The sequence below is a fragment of the Macaca fascicularis genome, chromosome 16 (assembly GCF_037993035.2).
Source record: "Macaca fascicularis isolate 582-1 chromosome 16, T2T-MFA8v1.1".
NCBI classification, from domain to species: domain Eukaryota; kingdom Metazoa; phylum Chordata; class Mammalia; order Primates; family Cercopithecidae; genus Macaca; species Macaca fascicularis.
Genome location: NC_088390.1, coordinates 2,426,887 through 2,448,284, shown reverse-complemented (window position 1 = coordinate 2,448,284; position 21,398 = coordinate 2,426,887). Strand labels below are relative to the sequence as shown.

General features: G+C 46.2%; 2 protein-coding genes across 3 annotated transcripts in view; one reads left to right on the top strand and one right to left on the bottom strand.

The window, feature by feature from the left end:
- The window catches only part of TSR1 (TSR1 ribosome maturation factor), a 13,562-nt gene extending 9,078 nt beyond the window's left edge, over positions 1-4,484 (top strand). Inside the window, exons 12-15 of the mRNA XM_005582475.5 lie at positions 1,758-1,874; positions 2,327-2,467; positions 2,578-2,652; positions 2,782-4,484. Coding sequence (XP_005582532.3) covers positions 1,758-1,874; positions 2,327-2,467; positions 2,578-2,652; positions 2,782-2,960 — 512 coding nt within the window. The 3' untranslated portion in view covers positions 2,961-4,484. The remainder of the gene's footprint in view (positions 1-1,757; positions 1,875-2,326; positions 2,468-2,577; positions 2,653-2,781) is intronic.
- On the bottom strand, positions 2,399-21,398 carry SRR (serine racemase). 2 transcript variants are annotated; one of them, XM_045376365.3, is made up of 9 exons: positions 21,335-21,398; positions 17,014-17,130; positions 11,772-11,943; positions 8,876-9,002; positions 7,935-8,038; positions 5,472-5,591; positions 5,262-5,336; positions 3,800-4,009; positions 2,399-3,490 (listed from the first exon to the last, which is right to left on the bottom strand). In XM_045376365.3, exons 2-9 carry the CDS (start codon positions 17,085-17,087, stop codon positions 3,275-3,277), a joined length of 1,098 nt encoding a protein of 365 aa, XP_045232300.2. In that variant the 5' UTR covers positions 17,088-17,130; positions 21,335-21,398; the 3' UTR covers positions 2,399-3,274. The 2 variants fall into 2 exon arrangements, with proteins under 2 accessions (XP_045232300.2, XP_045232299.2); XM_045376364.3 differs by lacking the exon at positions 17,014-17,130.

Genomic DNA, 21,398 nt, shown 5'->3' with positions numbered 1-21,398 from the left:
TCACCCAGGCTGGAGTGCGGTAGCATGATCTCAGCTCACTACAGCCTCCATCTCCTGGGTTCAAATGATTCTGGCGCCTCAGTCTCCCAAGTAGCTTGGACCACAGGCGTCCGCCACCACGCCCAGCTAATTTTTGTATTTTTAGTAGAGATGGGGTTTCACCACGTTGGCCAGTCTGGTCTCAAACTCTTGACCTCAGGGATCTGCACACGTGCCTTGGCCTCCCAAAGTGCTGGGATTTTTAGGGATGAGCTACCATGCCCGGCCTCTACAAAAAAAATTTCATTTTTGGGGAGATGGAGTTTTGCTCTTGTTGCCCAGGCTGGAGTGCAGTGGCAGGATCTTGGCTCACTGCAACCTCTGCCTACTAGGTTCAAGTGATTCTCCTATCTCAGCCTCCCAAGCAGCTGGGATTATAGGCGTGTACTACCATGCCCAGCTAATTTTTGTATTATTAGTAGAGATAGGGTTTCACCATCTTGGCCAGGCTGGTCTGGAACTCCCTACCTCAGGTGATCCGCCTGCATCGGCCTCCCAAAGTGCTGGGATGACAGGCGTGAGCCACTGCACTCTGCCAAAATTTTTAAAAAACTTAGCCAGGTGTGGTGGCATGTGCTTTGCAGCCTCAGCTACTTGGGAGGCTGAGGCGAGAGGGATTGCCTGAGCCAGTGAGCCCAGGAGTTTGAGGCTCCAGTGAGCTGTGTTCACACCACTGCCCTTTAAATATTTTAATGAAAGCTACATTGAAGGTAGAACATCACATACAGTCTAGGCTCCAAGATTCTGACTCCAGATAAAAAAGTTACTGATCGGGCGCCTGCAATTCCAGCTATTCGGGAGCCTGAGGTGGGAGAATCGCTTGAACCTGGGAGGTGGAGGTTGCAGTGAGCAGAGATGGTGCCATTGCACTCCAGCGTGGGCAACTAGAGCAAGACACCATCTGAAAATAATTAAAAAGTTACTGATACAGCCTGGCACTGTGGTTCATGCCTGTAATCCCAGCACTTTGGGAGATTGAGGTGGGCGGATCACAAGGTCAGGAGTTCGAGACCAGCCTGGACAACACGGTGAAACCCCGTCTCTACTAAAAATACAAAAATCAGGCCGGGCGCAGTGGCTCAAGCCTGTAATCCCAGCACTTTGGGAGGCCGAGACGGGCGGATCACGAGGTCAGGAGATCGAGACCATCCTGGCTAACACGGTGAAACCCCGTCTCTACTAAAAAATACAAAAAACTAGCCGGGCGAGGTGGCGGGCGCCTGTAGTCCCAGCTACTCGGGAGGCTGAGGCAGGAGAATGGCGTGAACCCGGGAGGCGGAGCTTGCAGTGAGCTGAGATCCGGCCACTGCACTCCAGCCTGGGCGGCAGAGCGAGACTCCGTCTCAAAAAAAAAAAAAAAAAAAAAAATCAGCCGGGAGTGGTGGCGGGCACCTGTAATCCCAGCTACTCAGGAGGCTGAGGCAGGAGGATGGCTTGTTCCCGGGAGGCGGAGCTTGCATTCAGCTGAGATCACGCCATTGCACTCCAGCCTGGGTGACAAGAACGATACTCAAACTCAAAAAAAAAAAGAAGTTACTGATAGGACTAGACTATCTTTTAGGTGTATTGAGGCAGAGAAAATTTTTGAGAACTGGTGGATTAGAGAAGTAGAAGCTGCCGTAGGTTTAAGAGTTGCACTAATCCAGCTTTTCACAGGCCTCTATTGCCTCTGGTTTCTCAAAATGGTTTTGGTTTTCATATTTTAACCCTTATGGCAGCGGACAAACATAAATTGCAGAGATTCCTGACTGCTGACATGGCCCTGGTGGTGACAGTCTATGCACCAATCACTTTTCCTCCTGCATCTGTGCTGCTTTTCAAGCAGAAAAGCAATGGTAAGTTGAGCCACAGAGATGAACAGACCCTGCAGGCCCTTAATAGGATGAACACTGTTTTCTCTTCTGTATTTAGATTTGGGAGCCAAATGGTATGGAGAAGGTAATGATGGTTTTCAAAATACAGTAAGTCTTCACTTAACGTTGTTTTAAGTGAAACAGTGTATAGCCAGTCTTCAAATAACTGCCTTTTGTTCAACATCCTTTCCTTGTAACAACTGATGAGAAAAAATACGGTTTTGTTATACATCATTTCTCTTCAAGTACAAGTTTTCAAGAACCTATTGACAAGGTTAAGTGTGGACTTAGCAGTTTACCAATCTTAGCCTCAGATTGGGCTAGGGCAGGGATGACAAACCAGGCTCTTACATGGGTCTTTAGATGGACTGGGGCAATAAATGAAGACTTTGGCCTGTAAATTCCTAAATAGCTTCTTTGCTTTTGTGCTTTAGGAATGCACAGCCTCATTGCTACAGGCCATCTTATGTCAGTAGATCCAGACAGAATGGTCATCAAGAGAGTCGTTTTGAGCGGTCATCCTTTCAAAATTTTTACTAAGATGGCAGTAGTACGTTACATGTTCTTCAACAGAGGTAGGTATGAAGGAGGAGGATGGGATCTGATTGCCTTTGTGGTATGAAGGTTGGGTTTACATTTTGTGGGTAAATATTTCATCTTGGTGTTTTATGTGTTTGATTCTAAGAGGATGTGCTGTGGTTTAAACCAGTGGAACTGAGAACAAAGTGGGGCCGGAGAGGACATATCAAGGAGCCTTTAGGTAAGGAAACATGGGATTTGGGACCATGTCTACGTTTCTGCAGTGATGCTAAATGACTATTGGGTTGGAAGTCATTGCTTTAAAATTTTCTACTTTTAATTAGACTGACTTGTTCTGTTTTCTTTCTAGGTACCCATGGCCACATGAAATGCAGCTTTGATGGGAAGCTAAAATCTCAAGACACAGTACTGATGAACCTCTATAAACGAGTTTTCCCCAAATGGACTTACGATCCATATGTACCAGAACCAGTACCCTGGGTGAAAAGTGAGAGTTCTTCAGTAGTACCTCAGGAGGGCATGGAGTAATGGATTCAAAGAGATTCCTTCTTACTGGTGCCAGCCAGTAGTCAGGGATGGGAGGCACAAGTTGTGATTGGGCAGTTTATTTTCTATGTCAGCCTGTCAGTCTGCTGCCCCATTTTGCAAGACTTTTTTTTAGCCTTGACAAAATGTCTCAGTTAAGTATGAAAGTTTTTCTACTACTTAGTCCAAAAAAACTATTAAATCTTAATGAAATAACCACTCCATTAAGAATCTGATAACTAAGAGTTGACTGACTAGGAAACAAAATGTCTTCAGTATCTAAAGACACTGAATCCCACCATTTCCTTTTCTGTAAATTAAACAGAAACAGACTGATAAGCTGGCCTTTCAGCCTGCTTCACCCAAGTTATGGAGGAGGTTAAGTCTACATTTCCACCACTAAGCACAATACAAATGTTCTTTACTTCTGGGGAAACAGTTTGAAAATGTTGAGACAGCACAGCAGCCACTCCAACACCAGCTGTAGGTTCAATGAGTAGTTTCATCCTCTCCCACACCAGCTGGGTTGCACGCTGTTGATATGGAAGGGAGTAGGAATTAGTTATAGGGGAGTCTAGTTGGTTTACTTATAAAGGTCAGATGAGAATATATGTCCAGTTTGAATTTTCTTATCACTGTGTATACATGCTTCCCAAAGCTTTTCTTTAATTCTAACTCTGCTTCTGTCAAGAGGGTTGTCATTAATACATCTAGGGTACCCTCCCATGTCATGAAGTTACCTTGTCAAGTTCCCGTGGGTCACTTGCTACTCCTAACAGAAGGTTCTTCTGCCTAAGAAGTTATACCATGCTTTGTTATTTCTTTTCCTGTTGGAGCCTTACCTTAATTTCATCCTCTGTAACAGTGAAGATATCATCCACAAGGTCCCTGATAATAGGCCAGGTGTTCAAGCCAATGCTGGATTTGACACCATCTGCTATGGTGTCTGGAGGATAAAGATTGGGCATCAGTTCCCCCTTCAGCTTGGACTGGTAGCAATCATCTGCATTCAAGGGTTCAGCAGCATATACTTTCACACTAGGTTTCAGAGCCTGGGAAGAGGAATATTAAGACATCTTACAACAAACCACAACATTGCCTGTATGTCTAAAAGAAAATAGGGGCAGGGTGTGGTGGCTTATGCCTGTAATCCCAACACTTTGGGAGCCCAAGGCAGGTAGATCAGCTGAGGTCAGGAGTTCGAGACCAGCCTGGCCAACATGGTGAAATGCAGTCTCAACTAAAAATACAAAAATTAGCCAGGCATGGTGGTGGGCACCTGTAATCCCAGCTACTTGAGAGGCTGAGGTAGGAGAATCGCTTGAACTCGGGAGGCATAGGTTGCAGTGAGCTGAGATCACACCACTACACTCCAGCCTAGGCAACAGAGCTATACTATCTCAAAAAAAAGAAAAGAAAATAGGAACAATAAGTAATACATTTCTGCCCAAGTAAGAGCCTTTCATTTTATGGATATAATGAAAATATTTTCAAGCACTTTATAAATAAATTATATGTCTGATACTAGCCTTCCATTGCCTGGATCGCATCTGATTCTCCTGGTAATTTGAGAAAAGGGTAGCCTCTTGGTATGGATAGTAGCTTGATGACATGGAATTCAGGGAAAAGACTGATGGTGTCACTTATGGGAACTGCTTTTGTGCTGTAAAATTGTCATGGATTAAGAAGAGAGTTGGCCAGGTGCAGTGGCTCACACCTGTAATCCTAGCACTTTGGGAGGCCAGAATAAGGATTGCTTGAGCCCAGGAGTTCAAGACCAACCTGGCCAACATAGCAAGACCCCATCTCTTAAAAAAAAAATACTAAAAATAATAAATAGCCTAGGTGCAGTGGCTCACGCCTGTAATCCCAGCACTTTCGGAGGCCAAGGCAGGCAGATCATCAGGTCAGGAGTTCAAGAACAGCCTTACCAACATGGTGAAACCCCGTCTCTACTACAAAAAAAATGCAAAAAAATTAGCGGGGTGTGGTGGCGTGTGCCTGTAATCCTAGCTACTCAGGAGGCTGAGAGGAGAATTGCTTGAGCCCGGGAGGTGGAGGTGGAAGTGAGCCAGGATGGTGTCACTGCACTCCAGCCTGGATGACAGAGCAAAAGTCTGTCTTGAAGAAAAAAAAAATAGTAAATAGAGTAGTGAGGCAGAGACGGGCCTTCATCTCAAGTCCCAAAGGAATAAGGGGAAGGAATGGTAATGTGTGCAGAATTTTGAGCACGTGTATACAAATCATTTATGATGTAAAATAAATCCTCTGCTTGAAGTAGGGAATCTTCCAGAAGTTGCTCACCTTAATTGTAATTGCTATTCCAGCAATCATTCCTCCTCCACCTACAGGTACCACCAGTGCATCCACCAAAGGAACCTTTAGTGAAAAGAATAAAAACTGTAAATGGGCCTATTAGTAAGCAATTTTATATTTAATGTGTACATATAAAATAATTGAATATAGCCCAACAGCTTTACCAGTAGCTAACCAGGAAGAACTCGGCTATTTTACCTGGTTCAGCACTTCCAGGGCAATTGTCCCTTGTCCAGCTATCACTGCAGGCTCCTGGTTGGGATGTACCATGATGCCTTCTGTTTCTTCTTTAACTCTTTTTGCAACATTTTCTCTGGACTGAAAGTACATTAATTTAGTTTAATTGATTTGTATTTAATAGAGTCCCCAACAAGTTCCGTTTGGTCATTCAACATTTTATTGACCATCTACTTTTTTCAGACTTTGTTCAGGTACTAGAGATATATATGTTAATAAACAAAATATCTCTTCCCTCAAGGGGGTTATATTATATGGTAGAGATGGGGGAAGTAAATATATGGTATGTCTAAGTGCAATGGAGTAAAATTAAGGAATTTATTTCATATAGGGTAGCCAAGAAGAGCCTCTAGTAAAGTGACATTTTAAAAGATCTGAACAAGTGCTGTGGATGTCTAGAATATTCCAGGGAGGGGATAACAGTGCAAAGACTACAAAGTAGGAGTGCTTGGCCTTTCTGAGGAACAGCTGTAAAGGTTAGTATGGCTGGCACAGAGAGGGCAAGAGAAGTAATAGAATATGAGGTCAAGGCTGGGTGCAGTGGCTCATGCCTATAATCCCAGCACTCTGGGAGGCCAAGGTGGGCGAATCACTTCAGGTCAGGAGTTCAAGACCAGCCTTGCCAACACGGCGAAACCCTGTCTCTACTAAAAATACAAAAATTAGCCAGGTGTGGTGGCGCGTGCCTGTAATCCCAGCTACTCTGGTGGCTGAGGCATGAGAATCTCTTGAACCCAGGAAACAGGCTGCTGTGAGCTGAGATCGAACTACTGCACTCCAGCCTGGGTTGGACAGAGCGAGACCCTGTCTCAATAAAAGAAGATGAGGGGCTGGCCGCGGTGGCTTACACCTGTAATCCCAGCACTTTGGGAGGCCAAGGCAGGTGGAACATGAGGTCAGGAGTTCGAGGCCAGCCTGGCCAATATGGTGAAACCCTGTCTCTACTAAAGAATCAAGCCGGGCGCAGTGGCTCACGCCTGTAATCCCAGCACTTTGGGAGGCCGAGGCGGGCGGATCACAAGGTCAGGAGATCGAGACCACGGTGAAACCCCGTCTCTACTAAAAATACAAAAAATTAGCCAGGCGCGGTTGTGGGCACCTGTAGTCCCAGCTACTCGGGAGGCTGAGGCAGGAGAATGGCGTGAACCCGGGAGGCGGAGCTTAGTGAGCCGAGATCGCGCCACTGCACTCCAGCCTGGGCGACAGAGCGAGACTCCGTCTCAAAAAAAAAAAAAAAAAAAAGAATCAAAAATTAGCTGGGTGTGGTGACACACACCTGTAGTCCCAGCTACTCGGGAGGCTGAGGCAGAAGAATTGCTTGAACCCGGGAGGCGGAGGTTGCAGTGAGCAGAGATCGTGCCATTGCACTCCAGCCTGGGTGACAGAGGGAGATTCTGTCTCAAAAGAAAAAAAAAAAAAGATGAGGTCAAAAAGATAGGAATGTTTGAGTTCATCCAGGGCTTACATGATTGCAAGAACTCTGGTTTCCACTGTGTATGAGATGGGAAACCAACAGAAAATTTTGACTTGAAAAGAGACGAGTTCTGACTTTGTTAAATGGAGAGCTCTGTTGCTCAAAAAACCCTATAGTGGGGCAAGGGTGGATGCAGTGAGACCAGTTTGGCTACTGAATTGAATATAGGTGAGAATTGATGTTGGTTTGAATCAGGGTGGTTAACGGTAGACCCAGAAGCAGTTGGGTTATGGAAGTATGTTGAAAGCAAACTGAGATTTGGATGTGGAGTATGAGAGGGTTATCAAAGATGATTCCTGGCTGTGTGCAGTGGGTCATGCCTGTGAGCCTAGCATTTTGGGAGGGCAAGGTGGGAGGATTGCTTGAGCCTAGGGGTTTGAGACCAGCCTGGGCAACCGTGAGACCCTGTCTACAAAAAATAAAGGAATTAGGTGTGGTGGCATGCACCTGTAGTCCTAGCTACTCAACAGGCTGAGGCAGGAGGATCCCACAACATAGGAAGACTCCATCTCTAACAACAACAAAAAAAGTTTTCAGAAACACAAAGATGACTCCAACTTTTTTTGTTTGAGTAACTAGAAGAATAAAAATTGCCATTTACTAAGATGAGAAACCCTGGAAGGGAAGAAATATAGGGAAGTAAGATCAGGAGTTTGGTTTTAGATGTAGTTTGAGATGCCTTTTAAGACATCAAGTGGGAAAATTAGGTAGCTGTTGGATATAAAAGACGGCTGTTAAGGGGAGAGAAGTTGGAGTTGTTAGACCATAGGTAATAATTTAAGCAATGAGACTAATGAGATCTTGTGAGTGTAGATAGAGAAAAGGTTGAGCATGTAACAGAAATAAAGAGGAAACCACAAAGGAGGCTGAGAAGGAGCAGCCGGTAAGGTAGAAAGAGCCATTGGTCAAATGAAAGCTGTTAAGGTGGTACCAAACACTGCTCTCCTTACCTCATCACTAGGTTCACAGTATACAATTGACGCTCCGTAGGCTTGTATTGCAAGTTTTTTACAGTCTGGAGCTGTCTGGGGCACCACAATATAAGCAGGAATTCCTGGGAGAGGAAAACATGTTTGGTTACTACAAGTCAGGAGAATGTAGAACAGAAACTTATGTGGTCAGATGTGGTGGCTCACGCCTGTAATCCCAGCACTTTGGGAGGCTGAGGCAGGTGGATCACGAGGTCAGGAGATCAAGACCATCCTGGCTAACACGGTGAAACCCCGTCTGTACTAAAAATACAAAAAAAAAAAAAAAAAATGGCCGTGTATGGTGGTGGGCGCCTGTAGTCCCAGATACCTGAGAATGAGGCAGGACAATGGTGTGAACCTGGGAGGTGGAGCTTGCAGTGAGCCAAGATCATGCCACTGCACTCCAGCCTGGGCGACAGAGCGAGACTCCTTCTCACAAAAACAACAACAACAACAACAACAAACAAACATGTTCAGCCAGGTGTGGTGGCTCACGCCTGTAATCCTGGCACTTTGGGAGGCCAAGGCGGGTGGATTGCCTGAGCCCAGGAGTTCGAGACCAGCCTGGACAACATGGTGAAATTAGTATTTTGTATTTGTAAAATAAAAAAAATTAGCCAGGTGTGGTGGTGTGCACCTGTAGTCCCAGCTACTCAGGAGGCTGAGGCAGGAACCCGGGAGGCGGAGGTTCCAGTGAGCTGAGATCACGCCACTGCTTCCCAGCCTGGGTGACAGAGCAAAACTCTTGTTTTCAGAAAAAAAAAAAAAAAATTAAAAGAAACGATGTTCATATTGCTTGCAATCAGATGGAGATTTCTTTGGAAAATTACTTACCAAAGCTATCATCACTCTCATGGAAATTAAGGACATTTTTCCCCTCCTTTCTGATGATCTACCCAGTACCTTGAGAAATCAAGTACCTTCCAGTTTGGCAGCATAGGTGAGAGCCTGGCCATGGTTTCCACTGCTGTGAGTAACAACAGCTTTCGGCTTCCCTTCTAAAGCATCAGGAACCAAGCTTCTGACGGCATTAAGAGCACCACGGATCTGAAAAAGAGGGATGGTGAATTCACATATTTGATTAAAACATTGTTTTGAAAAGCAAGGAGCTTTTCTAGATTTTCTATACTTAACATGCACATCCAATCTGTTACCAAATCTTACCGATTTACCTTCTAAATATCTCATGTGCATCTTTACTTTTTTATTTTTTGTTTTTTTGAGATGGAGTCTCTGTTACCCTGGCTGGAGTGCAGTGGCCCGATCTCAGCTCACTGCAACGTCCGCCTCCCCACACCACACCTACCCCCAGGGTCGGGTTCAAGTGATTCTCCTGCCTCAGCCTCCCAAGTAGCTGGGATTATAGGCCCCTGCCACCAAGCCTGGCTAAATTTTTTTTTTTAAGACCTAGTCTCGCTCTGTTGTCACCCAGGCTGGAGTGCAGTGCTGCAATCTCGGATCACTGCAAGCTCCACTTCCTAGGTTCACACCAATCTCCTGCCTCAGCCTCCTGAGTAGCTGGGACTACAGGTGCCCATCACCATACCCGGCTAATTTTTTTGAATTTTTAGTAGAGACGGGCTTTCCCTGTGTTACCCAGGATGGTCTCGATCTCCTGACCTCGTGATCCACCTGCCTCAGCCCCACAAAGTGCTGGGATTACATGCGTGAGCCTCTGCGCCCGGCCTTTTTCATTTTTATTTATTTATTTATTTTTGAGATGGAATCTTGCTCTATCGCTCATGCTGGAGTGCAGTGGTGCAATCTCAGCTCACTGCAACCTCTGCCTTCTGGGTTCAAGCGATTCTCCTGCCTCAGCCTCCCAAGCAGCTGGCATTACAGGTCCTGGCACCAAGACCGGCTCATTTTGTATTTTTAGTAGAAAGGGTTTCACCAAGGCTGGGCGCTGTGGCTCATGCCTGTAATCCCAGCACTTTGGGAGGCCAAGGTGGGCGGATCACGAGGTCAGGAGATCAAGACCATCCTGGCTAACACAGTGAAACCCCATCTCTACCAAAAATACAAAAAGAAATTAGTCAGGCGTGGTGGTGGGCACCTGTAGTCCCAGCTACTCGGGAGGCTGAGGCAGGAGAATGGCGTGAACCTGGAAGGCGGAGCTTGCAGTGAGCTGAGATGGTGCCAGTGCACTCCAGCCTGGGGGACAGAGCGAGACTCCGTCTCCAAACAAAACAAAATGAAAAAGCGTTTCAAGGCCGGGCGCGGTGGCTCAAGCCTGTAATCCCAGCACTTTGGGAGGCCGAGACGGGCGGATCACAAGGTCAGGAGATCGAGACCATCCTGGCTAACCCGGTGAAACCCCGTCTCTACTAAAAAATACAAAAAACTAGCCGGGCGAGGTGGCGGGCGCCTGTAGTCCCAGCTACTCCAGAGGCTGAGGCAGGAGAATGGCGTGAACCTGGGAGGCGGAGCTTGCAGTGAGCTGAGATCCGGCCACTGCACTCCAGCCTGGGTGACAGAGCGAGACTCCGTCTCAAAAAAAAAAAAAAAAAAAAAAAAAGAAAAAGCGTTTCATCATGTTGGTCAGGTTGGTCTCGAACTCCTGACCTCAGATGATCTACCTGCTTCAGCCTCCCGTAGTGCTGGGATTACAGGTGTGAGCCACTGTGCCTGGCATATATTTGTATTTTTTGTAGACAGGGTTTTGCCCTGTGGCCCAGGCTTAGATCTTTTATATTCATAATGTATCCATGTGTAGCAAGTTGGTAACAGTGAATGCTTAAACTTGGGTCATATACAGAGTGATCACACTTTCCAATTTGCCTACAACAGTTTGGGTGTCTCAGTTTAGACATTTCAGGTTGCTTCTTTTAGTCTGAAACATGTCCTAGTTTGGATAATAAATTATGTCTTAGTTTAGATGGTAAGTGATGGTATATATAATAAAATCATGCTTTCCTTAAGGATGGGGATATGTTTTGAGAAATGCATGATTTGGCAATGTCATCATTGTATGTGCATCAGAGTGTACTTTTATACAAACCCAGCTGTTATAGCCTATTGCTCCTAGGCTGCAAACCCTGTGTAGCATGTTACTGTACTGAATACTGCAGGCAGCTATAACACAATGACAAGTATTTCTGTATCTAAACACAGAAACAGTACAGCAAATGTATGGTATTATAACCTTATGGGGCCAAGGACCACCATCATATAGGTGGTCGGTCTGTCATTGACTGAAACATTATGTAGCACATGACTGTATTTTATGTATATACTATATATATACACACACATACATATTATATATAAAAATTACTTGGATAGTTATATATATGATCTTAATTATAAGGATTTTGTGACTGTGTAAAGTGGCTTATCAACACTATGATGCTAGGTAAAACAAGAAACAAGTTCTTGGCCGGGCGTGGTGGCTCAAGCCTGTAATCCCAGCACTTTGGGAGGCCGAGGCGGGCGGATCACGAGGTCAGGAGATCGAGACCATCCTGGCTGACACGGTGAAACCCCGTCTCTACTAAAAAATACAAAAAACTAGCCAGGCGAGGTGGCGGGCGCCTGTGGTCCCAGCTACTCGGGAGGCTGAGGCAGGAGAATGGCGTGAACCCGGGAGGCGGAGCTTGCAGTGAGCTGAGATCCGGCCACTGCACTCCAGCCTGGGCGGCAGAGCGAGACACTGTCTCAAAAAAAAAAAAAAAAAAAGTTCTTTTTTTCCCTTTTTTCCAACTGTATAAAGGCATTAATTTACTTCTCTGCCTGTCTCATTGGGTGGTCACAATCAAATTGATACGTGAAGGGGTTTGAAAACAAACATGATACGCTGAGAAAAAGGATTGTTACCTTAAAAGATCCTGTCTTCTGGAAGAGCTCACATTTGAAGAAAAGATTGCGCCCTGTTAGTTGATTCAAAATGGAGCTTGTTAGCACTGGTGTGAGGTGGATAGAATCTCGAATGTTGACATGAGCTTTTTCAACATCAGCAAAGGAGATGCAGTACTGAGCACACATGGTTCTGAAACCCAGGAATAAGAAAGGGGTCAAAGCAAAGTCCGAGACAATATGTTTATTGAAGAGATTTTGAAAATATGTAACAGAATAGACCTGGGGCCTGTGGTATCATGTGGAAACTCTCCATTACTGGAGTGCCAGAATTTCTCTAAAAGAGATTTGACTTGGCCGGGCGCGGTGGCTCAAGCCTGTAATCCCAGCACTTTGGGAGGCTGAGGCGGGTGGATCACGAGGTCAGGAGATCGAGACTATCCTGGCTAACATGGTGAAACCCCGTCTCTACTAAAAATACAAAAAACTAGCCGGGCGAGGTGGCGGGCGCCTGTAGTCCCAGCTACTCGGGAGGCTGAGGCAGGAGAATGGCGTGAACCCGGGAGGCGGAGCTTGCAGTGAGCCGAGATCACGCCACTGCACTCCAGCCTGGGAGACACAGCGAGACTCCGTCTCAAAAAAAAAAAAAAAAAAAAAAGAGATTTGACTTGCAAGCTGAACGAAGCTTTTCTGGTGAAGCTTTGAGGGAAGTTAACTGATGATGATTACAGAAGACTAAAGCCCATTCCCCACCACACCACCCATCTCTTAGCACTGTTGGCACTGCCACTGATCTCCACCTTCCTTTTTTTTTCCTTTTCTTTGAGACGGAGTCTTGCTCTGTAGTCCAGGCTGGAGTGCAGTGGCATGATCTCGGCTCACTGCAACCTCCGCCTCCCAGGTCCCGGTTCAAGCAATTCTCCTGCCTCAGCCTCCCGAGTAGCTGGGATTATAGGAATGTGCCATTGTGCCCAGCTAATTTTTGTATTTTTAGTAGAGACAGGGTTTCACCATGTTGGCCAGGCTGGTCTTGAATGTCTGACCTCATGATCCACCTGCCTTGGCCTCCCAAAGTGTTGGGATTACAGGCGTGAGCCACTGTGCCCAGCTCCACCTTTCTTTTAATCATTGTTATGAAGCTACTTGAATGAACTGGATTCAATTTTTATATTATTTTTAATTTATAAATTTAATTTTTTAATTTTTAGTAAACATTTAATAAATTGTTTATTGATACAGAAAAAATAGCTAGACTTTTCCATTTAAATAACTATGTTCATTTTCTTTATTTCCCTCTGCATTTGCTTTTTTTGTTTTTTGAGATGAAGTTTCGCTCATGTTGCCCAGGCTGGAGTGCACTGGTGCAATCCTGGCTCACCACAACCTCTGCCTCCTGGGTTCAAGCGATTCTCCTGCCTCAGCCTCCCGAGTAGCTGAGATTACAGGCATGTGCCACCATGCCCAGCTAATTTTGTATTTTTAATAGAGATGGGTTTCTCCATGTTGGTAAGGCTGGTCTCGAACTCCCGACTTCAGGTGATCCGCCTGCCTCGGCCTCCCAAAGTGCTGGGATTAGAGGCGTGAGCCACCGCACCCAGCTCCTTCTGCATTCTCAATACACATTACATAATAGTTGAAGCAAGCATTTTGTTTACTCCTATTACATTTGGCTCAGTTTATTTACAATTTTCATAATTTTTTTTTTTTTTTTGAGACAGAGTCTCGCTCTGTCACCCAGGCTGGAGTGCAGTGGCGCGATCTCGGCTCACTGCAAGCTCCGTCTCCCGGGTTCCCGCCATTCTCCTGCCTCAGCCTCCCGAGTAGCTGGGACTACAGGCGCCCGCCACCTCGCCCGGCTAGTTTTTTGTATTTTTTAGTAGAGACGGGGTTTCACCGTGTTAGTCAGGATGGTCTCAATCTCCTGACCTCGTGATCCGCCCGTCTCGGCCTCCCAAAGTGCTGGGATTACAGGCTTGAGCCACCGCGCCCGGCCCAATTTTCATAATTATAATTTTCTTTTCTTTTTTTTTTTTTTTTTTTGAGACGGAGTCTCAGGCTGTTGCCCAGGCTGGAGTGCAGTGGCGCGATCTCGGCTCACTGCAAGCTCCGCCTCCCGGGTTCCCGCCATTCTCCTGCCTCAGCCTCCTGAGTAGCTGGGACTACAGGCGCCCGCCACCGCGCCCGGCTAATTTTTTGTATTTTTAGTAGAGACGGGGTTTCACTGTGGTCTCGATCTCCTGACCTTGTGATCCGCCCGCCTCGGCCTCCCAAAGTGCTGGGATTACAGGCTTGAGCCACCGCGCCCGGCCATAATTATAATTTTCAATAACTACATTAAGCTTCCACTTTCCACTGTGTTTATTGTAGTAGTTAAATATGAAGTTCCTCTATTTTTTCCTTATTACAAAATAATCTATCTTTATTAGAAAACCGAGTTAATCTGAAAATACAGAGATACAAAAAGAACATGAAAATAGACACTAAACCTTCCTACTTAAAGACAGTTGCTATCTAGTGGTTTACTTTTCCAGGCCCAACTACATGTGAAGACAAAACTCTTTGGTAGGTTTGGTAACTTGTTTTTATCAGACAATAATATGAATATCAGTGAATCTCATCAGTGAGTACATTTATCCACCTTTTTTTTTTTTTGAGATGGAGTTTCGCTTTCTCACCCAGACTAGAGTGCAGTGGCATGATTGCGGCTCACTGCAACCTCCGCCTCCCGGGTTTTTTTTCTTTTTTTTTTTTGAGATGGAGTCTCGCTCTGTCGCCCAGGCTGGAGTGCAGTGGCCGGATCTCAGCTCACTGCAAGCTCCGCCTCCCGGGTTTAAGCAGTTCTCCTGCCTCAACCTCCGGAGTTGCTGGGACTACAGGCACCCACCACCACACCCAGCTAATTTTTATATTTTTAGTAGAGGCGGGGTTTCACTGTGTTGGCCAGGCTGGTCTCTAACTCCTGACCTCAGGCAATCCACCTGCCTCAGCCTCCCAAAGTGCTGGGATTACAGGCGTGAGCCACCGTGCCCGGCTTTATCCAACTTTTAAAATGACAAAAATACAGTAATTTAGCTGGGTGCAGTGACACATGCTGGTAGTCCCCTCTACTTGGAAGGCTGAAGCAGGAGGCTTGCTTGAGCCCAGGAGTGTGTTATGATCATGCCTAGGAATAGCCACTGTATTGTGGCCTGGGCAACCGTAAGCAAGACTCTGTCTCTTAAGAAAGAAAAAATCATAATTTTAAGTTTACATAGCTCAAATGAACATTTGGATTTCCTTTTGTTGTTGGCTGTAAGAACGACGTAATGAATAGCCTTGTTGCAAGATTTTTGTGTACCTCCCTCAGTCCTTAGGGTAGATTTCACCAAATGGTATTTTGTATCAAAAGGCATGCACATTTCTAAGACATCTGATACCCACTGCCAAACTGATCTCCAGAAGGGTCCTATATTACATCAATTTGTACTCCCAACAACAATTTTAATGGAATGCTTATTTTCCTTCATTCTTTCTATATCATTTTTATGCCACTTTAATTATGTCTAGTAGTTGTTTTATTTTTGAGACGGAACCTCGCCCTGTCGCCCAGGCTGGAGTGCAGTGGTGGGATCTTGGCTCACTGCAACCTCTGCCTCCCAAGTTCAAGTGATTCTCCTGCCTCAGCCTCCCAAGTAGCTGGGACTACAGGTGCCTGCCACCATACCCGGCTAATTTTTTGTATTTTTAGTAGATACGGGGTTTCACCGTGTTAGCCAGGATTGTCTCCATCTCCTGACTTCGTGATCCGCCCGCCTCAGCCTCCCAAAGTGCTGAGATTACAGGCGTGAGCCACTGCGCCTGGCAATGTCTAGTAGTTTTAATTTACATTAATTACTAGTGATCAAACTTTTTTTTTTTTTTTTGAGACAGAGTCTCGCTCTGTCGCCCAGGCTGGAGTCCAGTGGCCGGATCTCAGCTCACTGCAAGCTCCGCCTCCCGGGTTCACGCCATTCTCCTGCCTCAGCCTCCCCAGTAGCTGGGACTACAGGTGCCCGCCACCTCACCCGGCTAGTTTTTTTTGTTTGTATTTTAGTAGAGACGGGGTTTCGCCGTGTTAGCCAGGATGGTCTCGATCTCCTGACCTCGTGATCCGCCCATCTCGGCCTCCCAAAGTGCTGAGATTACTGGGGTGAGCCACCGTGCCCAGCCGACTCAATATTTTTTAATGTCAATTATGCCCCCTCGGCTGGGCACAGTGGCAGGAAGATTGCTTAAACCCAAGAGTTCAAGGCTGCCGTGAGTTATGATTGCACCACTGCAAAAGCAAGACCCTGTCTATTAAAAAACAAAACAAAACAAAAAAAAACAAGAGAGCAAAAAATAGTTGGCTGGGCGTGGTGGCTCATGCCTGTAATCCCAGCACTTTTGGAGGCCAAAGCGAGTGGATTACCTGAGGTCAGGAGTTCGAGACCAGAATGACTAACATGGTGAAATCCCATCTCCATTAAAAAAGCAAAAATTAGCGGGAGTGGTGGCATGTGCCTGTAGTCCCAGGTACTAGGGAGGCTGAGGCAGAAAAATTGCTTGAACCTGGAAGGCAAAGGTTGCAGTGAGCCGAGATAGTTCCACTGCACTCCAGCCTGGGCGACAAAGTGAGACTCTGTCTCAAAAAAACACAACAAAAAATCCCAAAAAACCATGCCAGGCCTGAAGACTCAATATTTTTATGAATAAATGTCAATTATGCCCCCTTGGCAGGGTGCAGTGGCTCATACCTGTAATCTCAGCACTTTAGGTGGCCAAGGCGGGTGGACTGCTTGAGCTCAGGAGTTCAAGACCAGCCTGGGCAACATGTTGAAACCCTGTCTCTACCAAACATACAAAAATTAGCCGTGCAGGTGGCAGGCGCCTGCAGTGGTAATTCTATGATAAACAGTATGGTACTTCCTCAAAAAATTGAACATCGAATCATCCTATGATCTAGCAACTCCATTCCTGCATGTAGACCCTGTCTCTCAATAACAACAACAAAACCCAAAATACAAAACACCCACTATCAAAAATGAGATATGTTTTGGAGGTTGTAAATAGTTAGTCCTCTTAGTTGCAAGTGATAGAACCTCAATCTGAACTACCTTAGTAGGCACAAGGTGAAGGTGTTGAGATTTACTAGCTTATGGAATCCATGAAGAGTTGAATAAACCGTTGTAATGGGAGGAATATGAAGCTTCAGGAACAACTGGAACCAGAGATTTGAGAGTTTCCCAGACTCTTAGTCTCTCACCTCTGCTGCTTTCTGCATGTCGGCTTCTTTTTCACTGCAGGCGAGTTGGTTCCATATGGAACCAACTGACACATGGCTGCTGACAGCTCGTATGTTTTACATTTTATGGCTTCCACACTGGAGGCAAATTTTCTTTCTCAGTTTCAGTTCAAAAAATTCTGGGTAAGGACTCTGGCCCATCTTGGCCCAGAACCAGTGGCCAGGGTATGAGGTCATTTAAGACACCAGTATGCAATAGTCAGAAGTATTTACATAAACATGAAAAAGAAACAGAATGAGATCTGTAACACAGTATCAGTTAGGTACATTTAAAACACATACATACATAAAATAACATTACATATTACTGAAAGATACATGTACATTCAAAGACATATATCAAACACATTGGAGTGACTACCTAAGGAGGGAGAGAAAGAACATGAGTGGAAACTGGAATGAAGAGAAAAAAGATAAAATGAGAAAGGCCTTGTTAATGACAGTGTGGATAAATGAGTATGACTGGCTCAATTCCCTGCACCTGAGGGGAAAATAGCAAAATAAAGGAGTGATGGAGGAAAGAAAACAAAGAAAAGAAAAAGTTTTTTTGAGTGGGAGTAAGGGGCATTTTCCAAGTGAAAATAAAGGGGAGAATGCTGGGGAGATGATTCCATACATGTTCATTCCAGGAACAGAAGAGACATATCCTGATAGTGGATTGAATGGGGGACAGAGGTGTGAAGAATAAATCCTGGGCCAGGTATGGTGGCTCACACCTGTATTCCCAACACTTTGGAAGGCCAAGGTGGGAAGATTGCCAGAGGCAAGGAGTTTGAGACCAGCCTGGGCAACACAGGGAAACCCTGACTCTACAAATTATTATTATTATTATTTTGAGATGGAGTTTCGCTCTTGTCACCCAGGCTGGAGTGCAATGGCGCAATCAGGGCTCACTGCAACCTCCGCCTCCCGGATTCAAGCGATTCTCCTGCCTCAGCCTCCCAAGTAGCTGGGATTATAGGCATGTACCACTACACCTGGCTAATGTTTTCTGTTTAGTAGGGATGGGGTTTCACCATGTTGGTCGGGCTGGTCTCAAACTCCTGACCTCAGGTGATCCACCTGCCTCAGGCTCCTAAAGTGCTGGGATTACAGGTGTGAGCCATCACACCCGGCCAAATTTTTTTTTTTTTTTGAGATGGAGTCTCACTCTGTCGCCAGGCTGGAGTGCAGTGGTGTGATCTTGGCTCACTGCAACCTCTGCCTCTTAGGTTCAAGTGATTCTCCTGCCTCGGTCTCCCGAGTAGCTGGGATTACAGGCGCCCGCCACCATGTCCAGCTAGTTTTTATATTTTTAGTAGAGATGGGGTTTCACCATGTTGGCCAGGCTGGTCTCGAACTCCTGACCTCCAGTGTTCTGCCCACCTTGGCTCCTACAGTGCTGGGATTACAGGTGTGAGGCACTGGCTTGAATAGCTTGAACCCGGGAGGCGGAGGTTGCTGTGAGCCAAGATCGCGCCACTGCATTCCATTCTAGGTGACAGAGCGAGACTCCGCCTCAAAAAAAAAAAAAAAGGGAATAGTAATAACTACTCTTAGCAGATCTTCGAGGTCTCAAGTAATGGCCCGCGGTGCTAGTCCGGGCCTAAAATTGTTGTTTTTAAAAAAAATTCCAAATACCTAGAATTTTTTGCTTAATTTGTGGCTATTCATTTCTAATTTTATTACTTTGTGCTCAGTAAAAACGACCTGTAGAATTTTTACTTTTAGAAACTGAATTCAGGGCTGGGCGCCGTGGCTCACGCCTGTAATCCCAGCACTTTAGGAGGTTGAGGCGGGTGGATCACCTAAGGTCAGGAGTCCGAGACCAGCCTGGTCAACATGGTGAAACCCCATCTCTACTAAAAATACAAAAAATTAGCCGGGCATGGTAGTGGGCACCTGTAATGCCAGCTACTCGGGAGGCTGAGGCAAGAGAATCGCTTGAAACCAGGAAGCAGGTTGAGGTGAGACAAGATTGTGCCACTGCACTCCAGCCTGGACAACAAGAGTGAAACTCCGTCTCAAACAACGAAAAACAAAAAACAAAAAAACTCAGCACCTTTCATTGTTAATCAGACCTAAATATGGTTGTCTTTCCTTTCATTTCTTTTTACCTGGTATTTCATGAATCCTTTAAATCTGAGAATTCAAAAATTTCCACCAACTTAGTAAATTTTCTTCTACTATTTGATTATTGCTCTTCTGCAGTCAGCTCTATTATCCCCTTCTGGAACTCATATTTAATTATTAATTTTTGGTACCCCTTCTCCATGTCTCCCATCTTTGTCTCTCAGTTTTTATCTATTACCTTTTCCTTCTGAGTTCAGGTAAATTTTCTTGAACTGGTTTAACTTTTGGCATATCTAATCTGCAGTTCACTGACACTGTTGCATTACATTGGCAGTGCCATTTGTCCTAAGAAAGTTTTCTTGTTTTCCATTATTTTTCCATCTTAAAAAAAAAAAAAAATCATGCGATGGCCTCTCAAATTTCAATGTGAAACAGATTTTTTTTTTTTTTTTTTTTTGAGACGGAGTCTCGCTTTGTCGCCCAGGCTGGAGTGCAGTGGCCAGATCTCAGCTCACTGCAAGCTCCGCCTCCCGGGTTTACGCCATTCTCCTGCCTCAGCCTCCCGAGTAGCTGGGACTACAGGCGCCCACCACCTCGCCCGGCTAGTTTTTTGTATTTTTAGTAGAGACGGGGTTTCACCATATTAGCCAGGATGGTCTCGATCTCCCGACCTCGTGATCCGCCCGTCTCGGCCTCCCAAAGTGCTGGGATTACAGGCTTGAGCCACCGCGCCCGGCCGAAACAGATTATTTTTTAACACTTCTTCCTATTTCTCTCAAATCTGGTGGCAAAGGCTGTCATTTGCCCTGACCACTCAAATGATTCCTCTTCTGAACTGTTGGATCTTTTCATCCATCTACTGACTTTCTCCTTATGCTTAACTTTCTGGTGACAAAATGTCACGTAAAAGGAACTGAAGGAGTTCTGTCAGAGGTTGTTGCAATCCCTTCGGCTCAGACTAAGGAATAATTGGTAACTATTCTGTGATGGGTGTGTTCTAAAGGCCTCTGGGGCTGTGAAGGAGCAACAGGTGGAGGCAGGCAGCCTTGGGGAAGGGAGCTTCACCTCTGCACAGTTCTCCAAAAAAAGGTTCAAGTACCAGTCTTCTGGTCTAGTTAAATTTTAAAGATGGGAAATTAAAATGTCAACCTGAGATCCAGAGCAGTATTTTTTTTCAAGAATCCACAGTGACACAGAAACTCCCAAATTGACTTTTTTTTTTTTTTTTTTGAGGCGGAGTCTCGCTCTGTAGGAGACTCCTGGGCTGAAGCGCAGTGGTGCGATCTCGGCTCACTGCAGCCTCCGCCTCCCGGGTTCAAGGGTTCAAGCGATCCGCCCGTCTCAGCCTCCCGAGTCGCCGGGATTACACGTCCCAAATCGACTTATATACCTCCTGATGTACTCCCTTCCACACGATTCCAACTATATCGTATGTATTTTTTTAAAAGTCAGGGGGCGGCCGGGCACAGTGGCTCACGCCTGTCATCCCAGCACTTTGGGAGGCCGAGGCGGGTGGATCACCTGAAGTCAGGAGTTCGAGACCAGCCTAGTGAAACCCCGTCTCTACAAAAAATACAAAAATTGGCCGGGTTTGGCGTCGTGCACCTGTAATCCCAGCTGCTAGGGAGGCTGAGGCAGGAGAATCGCTTGAATCCAGGAGGCGGAGGTTGCAGTGAGCCGAGATTGCTCCACTGCACTCCAGCCTGGGCGACAGAGCGAGGCTCCGTCTCAAAAAAAAAAAAAAAAAGAGGTTTTGGGGATGTGGCTTGCTGTCATGGAAAAGGCTCTGGTAGGTACTGATCCGCGGTGTCACCCTGGGCAATTTACTTCCGTTCTCTGGGATTCAGTTTCCTAATGTTAGAGAGGCTGAGGCGGGAGAATGGCGTGAACCCGGGAGAAGGAGGCTGCAGTGAGCCGAGATCGCGCCACTGCACTCCAGCCTGGGCGACAGAGCGAGACTCCGCCTCAAAAAAAAAAAAAAAAAAAAAAAAGGGAATAGTAATAACTACTCTTAGCAGATCTTCAAGGTCCCCAGTAATGGCCCGCGGGCTAGTCCGGGCCTGTGGCGGGCGAGCCCGGCCTAAGGTGTCCAGAGGAGCCCAGGCTGCGGGGTGTCTCTGTCAATCCGAGTCCCAGACTAGTACCAGTGTCCTCGGTGGCCACGACAGCAGCAACGGCAGCCACCGCCGCAAACGCCCGCCCGGCCAGGCAAGGCCCGGCCTCGCCTCACCTCAGCTCCCCGCCGCCGCGCCTCCAGCTCCAGCCTCCGCGAGCCTCCCCGGCCGCACCTCTGC

Bases quoted from the DNA above. Each gene is read 5' to 3' on its own strand.
- SRR (XM_045376365.3), bottom strand. From the start codon at position 17,087: ATGTGTCAGTTGGTTCCATATGGAACCAACTCGCCTGCAGTGAAAAAG. The intron at 11,944-17,013 runs GTGAGAGACTAA...CCTGGGTTTCAG, and splicing joins ACATGCAGAAAGCAGCAGAG to AACCATGTGTGCTCAGTACT. The intron at 5,592-7,934 runs GTAAGGAGAGCA...ATGTACTTTCAG, and splicing joins ACTGTGAACCTAGTGATGAG to TCCAGAGAAAATGTTGCAAA.